This window comes from Lipotes vexillifer, unplaced genomic scaffold (genome assembly GCF_000442215.2).
Source record: "Lipotes vexillifer unplaced genomic scaffold, Lipotes_vexillifer_v1.1 scaffold1770, whole genome shotgun sequence".
Classification (NCBI taxonomy): Eukaryota; Metazoa; Chordata; class Mammalia; order Artiodactyla; family Lipotidae; genus Lipotes; species Lipotes vexillifer.
This window is the reverse complement of record NW_006796074.1, coordinates 16,783-26,429: the sequence shown is the minus strand read 5'-3', so window position 1 is coordinate 26,429 and position 9,647 is coordinate 16,783. Positions and strand designations below refer to the sequence as shown.

Sequence of the window (9,647 nt, the reverse complement as noted above, 5' to 3'; positions counted from 1 at the left end):
GGTTATGGAAAAAGGGGACATGGGGGAGACACGAGATGCAAGGAATGCCTCTGCTGTGGCTGCTGGCCACAGAGCCAGAGAAGGGCAAATGGGAGAGTTGGTTTCCCACCCTGTTCCCAGGTTCATCATGCCTGCTGGGGGGCCACGGACCGACCCCCTCCTTTGCATGTGTCAGCATTACCATATCCACCGCCCAGCCCCACACCAGCTCCGCTCCTAGTCTGTGTGGCAAACGTTCCTGGCTCACAGACAGCTGAGAACTAGGTCCCTCACTGGAGTGGAGTCCCCAGATATTTTTGCCAAGGATACTTCTCCTGGGTGCTGTGAGTTTAAATGAAGAGCATGGGGCCATGGCCCCATGGGGTCAGAGAGCCTCTCCCTGGGGAGGGCAGAGGCACAGGGAGCGCGCACACCACCCGCCCCGCCAGCCCTGCTACCACAGCAGCATGAGAGGGCTGTCAGAGCATCCTCCAGACGTGCCACCCGGAGGTCCCCTGGGCACACTTTACAGGAGAACACCCATCCATCCCGGTAGCAGCAACCCCAAAGGAAACCAGAAGCTTAGCTCAGAGAGTGTATCTCCAGAAGGCCTTTCTCATCAGACTTGTGGCATACTCATCCAGCAGAGACCCTGCTGAAAATGAAGTTTGAAAGTCATGGATTCTGGGCAGAGCCAAGAAGGGAAAGGCAGATGTTCTGAGCTGTGTCAGACTTTAGGGTGCAAAGCAAAAGGCGTGTGTGTTCTCTCTCACTCCCCTCACTGCCCACCAGAGCTTCCAGCCATGGGTTCCCCTTCATTGGGGACAGGAATTGTTCCCCACCCCCATAGGGACCTATACCCAGGAGGTTCAGTAGGTTGGGGGTCTTGAAAAGGGTGTGTGTTCTGGGCACCCCCAGGAACTGAGCCTCTTCTCTGCCCACTTGAGGTTGTGGTCAATGCCCTGGTGGGCGCCATCCCCTCCATCATGAACGTCCTCCTCGTCTGCCTCATCTTCTGGCTCATCTTCAGTATCATGGGCGTGAACCTCTTCGCGGGGAAGTTTGGGAGATGTATCAACCAGACTGAGGGAGACCTGCCCTTGAACTACACCATCGTGAACAACAAGAGCGACTGTGTGTCTTTCAACGTGACTGGCGAATTGTACTGGACCAAGGTGAAAGTCAACTTTGACAACGTGGGGGCCGGGTACCTGGCCCTTCTGCAGGTGGTAAGTCCTGTGGGGCTGGGGAAGGGCCTTCCTTCCTCCTACTGGCTGACCAGCAACAGGCACCTTCCCCTGTGCTGTGGGCAGGAGAGGGAGAGCGGGGCCACTCTGGATCCTCATGATAGGATCATGTTGCCCAAAGGAGGCTTGGGATTCTCCAGGGAATTCTTGGCTGCTTGGGAAGGCCCCAGATTTTCCATTCTAAGGAAGATGCTACATTCTCCAAGTATGGCATGGCGCTTCAGCACTACGGCAGAACCAGCTCCCCAGACAGCAGTCAGTTTGGCAGTACGATGGCACAGATTGCAAGTGAACGACCATAGACACCCAGGGACTGAACTATTAGCAAAATTGTGACTCTGGCCACCCCTCTGTTATAAAAGGTAGTGATACCTCCTGCGTTGTGAAAAGAATATATTTCCTTTCAGCTCTAATGTGCAAGATGTGTGATGTTTAAACATGCATGGCCTTCCCCAGTCTTTCCAAAGTTTCCATTGATTTGTGAGCACAGTGGCTTCAGTGATTATAAGGCACAGCATACAAATAACCTTGGCAAGAGAAATCAGTCTGAACCATAACATGCAAAGCTGCAGCTTGTTCTTCTTGCTGTCCCAACCAAAAGCCCAGACACCTGTCTCCAGTCCCCAGGGCAGAGGGAAGCTTGCCACAGCCCCTCACACCTCCACGCACCTCTTAAATCACAGGGATAGCTTTCTCCGACTCCCCTGAAATACATCGTGGGGAGCATGATTAGAGCCAAACTCAGAGCGCCTTCCATCCCTGTGACTGTCCCTTCTGAATGTCAGAACTTGGAAGGAAAGCCCCCTTTCTGTTGCAGACAGAACTGCACAGTGGCTGGGAAGAATTTGGTCACGGGCATCTCGTAACCTTGGGTGGTCCCCAGCAGGTCCCACAGCATCTCCAGGCCTCTCTGTACAGGTGAGGGCCCCGTGGCACAGGGATCTGAAGCCGTTGCCTTCTCTGCGGCCGCCTTGGTTTCCCTCTGCCCTGCCTGACTCATAAAAACTCTCAGACATGGAAAGTCTGTGCAGACCAGCTTATACCCTGAAAGTAGGCTCAGGACACGATCGGATTTTGCCAGGGACGCAAGTGAGATCCGCTAGGCAATTGGTCTCACCACCAAGCATGTCCCCCAGGCTCTTTCTGAATCATCATAGCATCCCAGACTTGGGCAGTCCATGCAGCCAGTGCCAGGACCTTGTCCTATTCGGCCTCCTCTTTCCTGCCTTGTGGGCCATGCCAGCACCGGCATGTATGGACTCACAAGAGACAATTGCTACGTTTTCCAATATTTTGCAAGCCATTATTAAAAATTAGATTTTTTAAACTTGTAATTAACGCAATGATATTGAAGCGAAATCAGAACTCACCATTAGCACTTATTATCATCTATGCTCTTGAGGTTATTCACACCTGTTATATCCATACAGTGGAAATATCACAACGCTGTGCTCCTGTGCATCTCTTCCCGACTCTGTGGTCAGTAATGACATGTTGGCAACTTAAGGATGGCAGTGATGGGAGTATTTACACAGAGAAGTTGGCAAACACAACAATCAGGGCTTTTCTTTTCCTTCTGGAAAGCCATTTGTTAGCCATTTGCCAGCACACCACTAGCAAAAGGACCCCCTTAAGTGTGAGGGAAGGTTGGGATTCTTCAGGGACTTCCTTTGAAAAGCTATGAAGCAGAAGCCATAAGGCTCATGACAAAGGGGACCAGGTCATCCCTGGAGTCCACCTTAAGTAAGAACTGAGAGCCCAAGAGGCACCTCTCTCTCCCTGATAGCTGCTGTGCGCTTCTGTGTCATTTTAGAATCTGAAATGAATGTGGATCTGAAGGGAAGTCTCTTGGCCAACATCAAGAAGTTTATTCCCCCACTGTATGACCTTCTTGGGGTGTCTACTTGGCTGGCTTCCCCTCCTCCTCAGCCCTGAACAAGAAGGCCTTTCCCTGACCAACCAGCCATTTGGATACTGCTGAAAGGGTGGGATGGACTGCTTGCTTCTTCTAGGAGGTTATTTCCTGGCCTCATCTGCCCAGACAGGAGCCCTAAGTAGCTCCATAGATGCAGAATTAAATGATTTCCTTACTCTTGTTTCTTCCTTCCAGGCAACATTTAAAGGCTGGATGGACATCATGTATGCAGCTGTGGACTCCAGGGGGGTAGGTTGTCACACTGGCCTCTCTGCCTGAGTCAGGCACCCGAGGTTCCCAGCTGCTTGGCCACCAGGGAATCAGGGTCTACATCCCATAAGGGCCAGGTCTCTTGTGTCAACCCAGAGTTGAGCCTCTCTGGAATGCCTAGGCCTGGCCCTGGGGCAACACTGTGTGGTCTCCCAAGGAGTCCCCAAATTTACAAATATCTTTCAAATTAAATTCACTGTAATTTAGTTGAATCAAAGTCTTACCCCAGGAGGATGGGGTGGAACCAACAGAGACATAAATCAAGTTTCTCCTTTGTCCTTGTGCTCCACCCCCGTCACACTGACAATTGCAGGCTGAGAGCTGCCCCCCTATACTCAAACCTCCCAGTGGCCCGGGGGAAGGAGCCACGCAGGGACGCTGTGCCAACCCAGAGCCCAGCATGCCTGCCCTCCTCACCTGCCACCACCCACCCTTCTCAGCTCCATCCCCACCCACCCATGGTACACACTCAGACATACACCCTGTGTGGTGACCTTCCTCTGACCTGCCCAGCCAGCCCACCCCCATTCCCGCCTGTCTGACCTCCCGTCTGCTTTCTCCCCTCTAGTATGAAGAGCAGCCCCAGTGGGAATACAACCTCTACATGTACATCTACTTTGTTATTTTCATCATCTTCGGGTCTTTCTTCACCCTGAACCTTTTCATCGGTGTCATCATTGACAACTTCAACCAACAGAAGAAAAAGATACGTAGAGCGCAGGTTCCCCAGGCTGCAGGGCAAGGCTGGATGCCAGGGGCTTGGGAGCCTTTCCGGCTCCTGGCCCCATTTTTCCTTCCTGTTGGGGATGGTCCTCTTCTTGCTCCTGTTGGGATAGGGTGGGAGAGGGGTGTGTCTATGATGTGACCTGCTTAGGGCTGTAAGCCTGTAACGAGGGGCCTCACGCCTGCCGTAGTCTGCAAGATGAGGCTCCTAAGAGAACTTGGGGTGGGGGTTGTGTCTATTTACCTGGTCCGTGATCAGGGACAATGGTGGGGGCGGTGCTGCACAGAGGCCAGGGTCTTCCAGGAGCTCCATCAGAGGGGCCACGATTGGGTGGCAGGCAAACCAAGTGGGCGGAGAGAACTTCCAAGGTGGCTGAGCTGGGCAGGGGAGACGATGGGAGTAGGGACTGGATTTGCAAGTCACAAAGTCAGAGAGAGCTCAAGGAGAATGGAGACAGGGACCCAGGAGAAGCAGGTCCGGGGGTGGGGGGAATATCTGGTGCAGGATAGAGGCACACTTTTCTCCCCCGCGAGAGGAATTTCGGAGGAGCGGAACCCTGGCATCCTCATCCAGAAGGCAAGATCCCTGTGCCCTCCATGCTGGGGGCTCTGAGAACTCCAAAATGAAGCTGGTGCCTGTCTCTCTGCACTTAGGGGGCCAGGACATCTTCATGACAGAGGAGCAGAAGAAATACTACAACGCCATGAAGAAGCTGGGCTCCAAGAAGCCCCAGAAGCCCATCCCACGGCCCCTGGTGAGTCAGGCTCTCGATTTTGTGGGAGTGGGGAGGATCAGCTGAGGGGACCCTGGAAAGGCCACATGCCACAAGACCAGCTATCAGGGCCTCTTCACAGTCTTTTGGCCCAGCCCAGGGCCCTCAGCCTGTCCAGGAAAGGAGGGACCTATAACCACACACAGGAGCCTCAGTCTCATGGAGATAGAGGGGAAGGCATGAGACAACTATGGCAGCCCAGGCCACACTCCCCTCCCACAGGAACCTCTCAGTGAGCCCCCTTCTCCCCTGCAGGGCTGCAGGCTTTCCCCAGGGAGCGCAGGGCAGCCTGCCCCCACCCCCGTGCATAACCTCATCCTTGCAACGCCCTGAGCAGTAGAGTTCCCTGGTAGGTGGGGCCCAGAGGGGTGCTGGGTTCTCTGCTAGGCTGACTCCCTTGGCCCAAAAAAGTGTGTGTGTGTGTGTGTGTGTGTGTGTGTGTGTGTGTGTGTGTGTGTATTGGAGCAGGATGGGGGCAGTACTGAGGTTAATTAGGTGAATGGTACCTAAATCACTAGCTTATAAGTGGCAGCCCCAGTTTCTGCATCTAATTCAACCATTTCATCTGATACTTTCCTGTTCTCCATGCTCAGTTCTAGGTTAGTTGTGTGTGTGTGTGTGTGTGTGTGTGTGTGCGCACGTGCATGCATGCGTGTGTTTTCACTTATTTATAATCGTCTCTCTTCCCCAAAATAATCTTACAATTAAAGACACATATAAATACAGTCAGTAGAATCCACTGGACCACCGGGGAAGCTCCAAGTAGAATAAATAAAATAAATTCCGTAAAGAGAGTGGAGAAAATTTGTTAACCTGAGGACTGAGACAATTACTAGGACTGAAATTTAAATCTGACCTTGAGCCTTCAAACAGTGGGAACAAAAAGGGAAGCATGATGAACGATGTGCTGAGGAAACTCGGGGTAAGAGAGGTCCCTTTCTGAAGAGCCATCAGAGATGGTCTCAGGGAAGAGAGAGCCTAGGGCTGGGCCTGGAAGCCCAGGGAGCTTCCAGCAGGAGAGCCAGGCTGGCCAGCATCCTGACTTCTTCCTCTTCCCGTGACTGTCTGGGGGCATTGCCCGCCCCCCCAGAGGATGAAGCAGGAGGGTAGGTGGCCTGGGCTGAGAGGCAGCAATGGGGGCGTGCTAGCCTGTCTGAGGCTCCTGCTGAGCCCATCCTTTGCCCCTCCTTTCAGAACAAGTACCAGGGCTTCATATTCGACATTGTGACCAAGCAGGCCTTCGATGTCACCATCATGTTTCTCATCTGCTTGAACATGGTGACCATGATGGTGGAGACAGATGACCAGAGCCCTGAGAAGGTCAACATCTTGGCAAAGATCAACCTGCTCTTCGTAGCCATCTTCACAGGCGAATGTATCGTCAAGATGGCTGCCCTGCGCTACTATTACTTCACCAACAGCTGGAACATCTTTGACTTCGTGGTTGTCATCCTCTCCATCACGGGTGGGTATGCAAGTTGGCTGGGCAGAAAAGCCCTCCCCAGGCCAGGCCTTTCCCTTTCCTCCAGCCCTGGATCTGTATTTAATAACAAGTACACCAGGCTCCTACATTCTTTTCTCTCTACATTCCTTGCCTCTACCCCCATCTCATACACACACACACACACACACACACACACACACACACACAATAGGCAGTTGGTGTGTTTAGGTGACCTTGACCACTTCGGACTCTAGTCAACCTTTCAGGATGTGCTTGTGCCCCCATCATATCGGGGGGCTCCCACTGTCCCATTCTTCCCTGTACATTCAGAAAGAAGGAGAGAGACAATACCAGGGAATGCATCCCCCCTCTCACACACACACACACACACACACACACACACACACACACACACACTCACACACACATCTGGGAGGGCCCAATCAGGCCAAGGGGCCAACCCGGTAGAGGACCCAGCACCCCCACCTGACCCCACCCTCCCCGGAACCCTGGAACACAGCTCTCTGATTGGAGAGCTTCAAGGATGAGTCTGGGAAAGGAAATGGGACCTGTGGGGGCTTTCCTGCCTTCCCAAAGGAAGCCTGCCCCTTAGGCTGAAGGAGGAAGAGGTTCCAGAGTCTGGAGGCAGGTGGCCCTCTAGAGTAGAAGTTATCCCTGGAGATGGAAAATTCTGGAGTCTAGTCACCCAGGTATGTGCCAGGCTCCTTCAGACATCACCTGCCTCATGCAGTTTACCTTATAAAGTCAGCACTGAGACAGGGAAATCATACAACTAGGGAGAAACAGAGACAGGATTCATACACAGTCTACTCAGGCTGCTATAACAAAATACCAGACTGGGTAACTTATAAACAACAGAAATTTACTTCTCACAGTTCTGGATGCTGGAAGTCCAAGATTAAGGCACCAGCATAATAATGTTTTCTGGTGAGGGTTCTTTTCCTGGTTCATAACCTGCACCTTCTTGCCATGTCCTCACAAAGTGGAAGGGGCTAGGGAGCTCCATGAGCCTCTTCTATAAGGGCCTTAATCCCATTTATGTGGGCTCCACCCTCATGACTTAAGCACCTCCCAAGGTCCCACCTTCTAGTACCATCATCTTTGAGAGTTGGGATTTCAACATATGAATTTAGGGGGAGACAGAAACATTCAGACCATAGCACATGCCCATATCTGTTTAACTTCAGAGCCCAAGTTCTTTTTTTAACAACAGTTTTATTGAGATATAATTTACATAACATAAATCCACCCTTTCAAGTGTACACTTCAGTACTTTTTAGTATATTCACATAGCTGTGCAACCATCATCACACTCTAATTTTAGAATATTTTCCTCATACCCAAAAGAGACTCTGTACCCATTTAGCGATCAGTCCCCATTTTCCCTCTCCCCAGCCCCTTGGCAACCAGTAATCTAAAATTTTGAGGGGCCGCCAAACTGTTTTCCAAAGTGGCTGCACCATTTTACATTCCCATCCTCAATGTATGAGGGTTCCAATTACTCCACATCCTTACCAACACTTGTTATTTTCTGTATTTTTTAATTATAGCCACGCTAGTGGGTATGAAGTGATATCTTACTGCGGTTTTGGTTTGCGTCTCCCTGATGACTAACGATGGTGAACATCTTTTTATGTGTTTATTGGTCATTTTCCTTGGTATATCTTGGTATATAATAAGAGAAATGTCTTGGAGGAATGTCTTCAAATCCTTTGCTCAATTTTTTAATTGACTTATTTATGCTTTTATTGAGTGGTAAGAATTCTTTATATATTCTGGAGGCCAGTCCCTTATCAGGTACATGGTTTGCAAATATTTTCTCCCATTCTGTAGGTTGTCTTTTCACTTTCTTGGTTGTTATCTCTTGAAGCACAAAGCTTTTATTTTTAAGTCCAATTTATCAATATTTTTTTTCTTTTGTCACTGTGTTCAGGGCCCAGTCTTGACCCTGCCTCCACAGACCTCTGCCTTGGGGTGACTGGCTTTCCTCTTTCTGCCATGTTCAGACCCTGCCTTCAGTGACTCAGAGGCAAAAGCAGGGGCTGCTATGGCTGCAGTGATGGGCAGATGGTTAGAAGCTGGAAGTTAGGTCAGGAAATGCTCCGAGAGGTCCCAGGCAGGGGTGAGGGCGAGATTGTGCCTGGTGGGACTGGAGAGAAGCTTTAGAGAATGTGGGTGTCAGGAACAGGAACAGAGCCCTTGAGGCATAGTCTCAGAGATTCCAGGAGATGCAGTCTGTACTCAGGAACGCCTACTGATCCCAGAGCTTGTGTACCAGAGAGGCACAGTTAACATGTCGACTTGGAGCCAGAGTGTCTGAGTCAAATCGCAGCTTCTCACTGGCTAGGTGGTAACTTGGATAAGTTTCCTCTTCCGGAAAATGAGGATGATGGTATCAGCTTACCTCCTAGGGTAAGCCCTTTCTTCTCTTGGAAGGGCTAAATGGATGGGTATGAATTGCTCAGCCCAGTGCCCTATTGAGAGTGAACAGCCGGTGACATTATCATATGAGGAGTCGGGAAAGGTCACTTGGGCCAACACAAGGCAAGTGTATTCCACACTTTCTCCTATAACTTACATCCCTGCTCCTTGAAACTCCAAATCCAGAGTAGTCAGTAGAGATGGGTGGGCAGGCCTGGCAGCTGGCAGAGTTGAGAGGGTCATAGGAAGCACCTCAGAGAGGCTGAGACGCGACAGACGAGGCGCGGGGAGTGGGCCGACTGCCTGGCCAGTGCCTCTTGTATTTCAGTGTGCACACAAACCACCTGGGCTTGTTAAAACACAGTGGGTCTGGGGCGGAGCTGAGATTCTGCATTTCTGATAAGTGTCCAGGAGATCAGGCTTCTGGTCCTTGGACCACACTTTGAGTAGCAAGGAGCTGAAAGTTCCCGAGTTCTGGTCCAAGGTGGGCCACCAAGATGCTGAGAAAGTCCCCTGAGGCCTCAGAACCCAAGATCTGGAAGATGGGCCTGGTACGGCTCTGCAGGTGTTCTCAGGAGACTAAGGAACGGAGAGCTAAGAAGGCACTTTGCAAAAGATGCAGGTACTGTAGGTCCTCCTTTTCTGGACCACAGATGCAGCAATGGAGACTCAAAGAGGTGGGTGGAGGCAGGGTCCTTGCGGGCCCCAGGGGACCCAGGCCTCCGCTTCCTGGCTCCTCGCTGTACGGAGACCCCTCCCAGCGATGCTGGGCTGGAGGGAGGACAGCAATGCCATCGGTGGCCACAGTCTGCATTGTTTCCCACAGGCACTGTGCTCTCAGACATCATCCAGAA

General features: G+C 51.5%; 1 protein-coding gene across 6 annotated transcripts in view; it reads left to right on the top strand.

Annotated features, from left to right (window-relative positions):
• SCN5A (sodium voltage-gated channel alpha subunit 5) overlaps positions 1-9,647 on the top strand; it is an 89,788-nt gene that overhangs the window by 78,937 nt on the left and 1,204 nt on the right. For 4 of the 6 annotated variants that reach the window (XM_007468134.1, XM_007468130.1, XM_007468133.1 and 1 more), the window contains 6 exons: positions 927-1,208; positions 3,337-3,390; positions 3,980-4,117; positions 4,785-4,889; positions 6,102-6,372; positions 9,620-9,647. The exon at positions 9,620-9,647 is cut by the window's right edge and continues 1,204 nt beyond it. In XM_007468134.1, coding sequence (XP_007468196.1) covers positions 927-1,208; positions 3,337-3,390; positions 3,980-4,117; positions 4,785-4,889; positions 6,102-6,372; positions 9,620-9,647 — 878 coding nt within the window. The remainder of the gene's footprint in view (positions 1-926; positions 1,209-3,336; positions 3,391-3,979; positions 4,118-4,784; positions 4,890-6,101; positions 6,373-9,619) is intronic. The other 2 variants (XM_007468132.1, XM_007468131.1) reach the window with 2 other exon arrangements.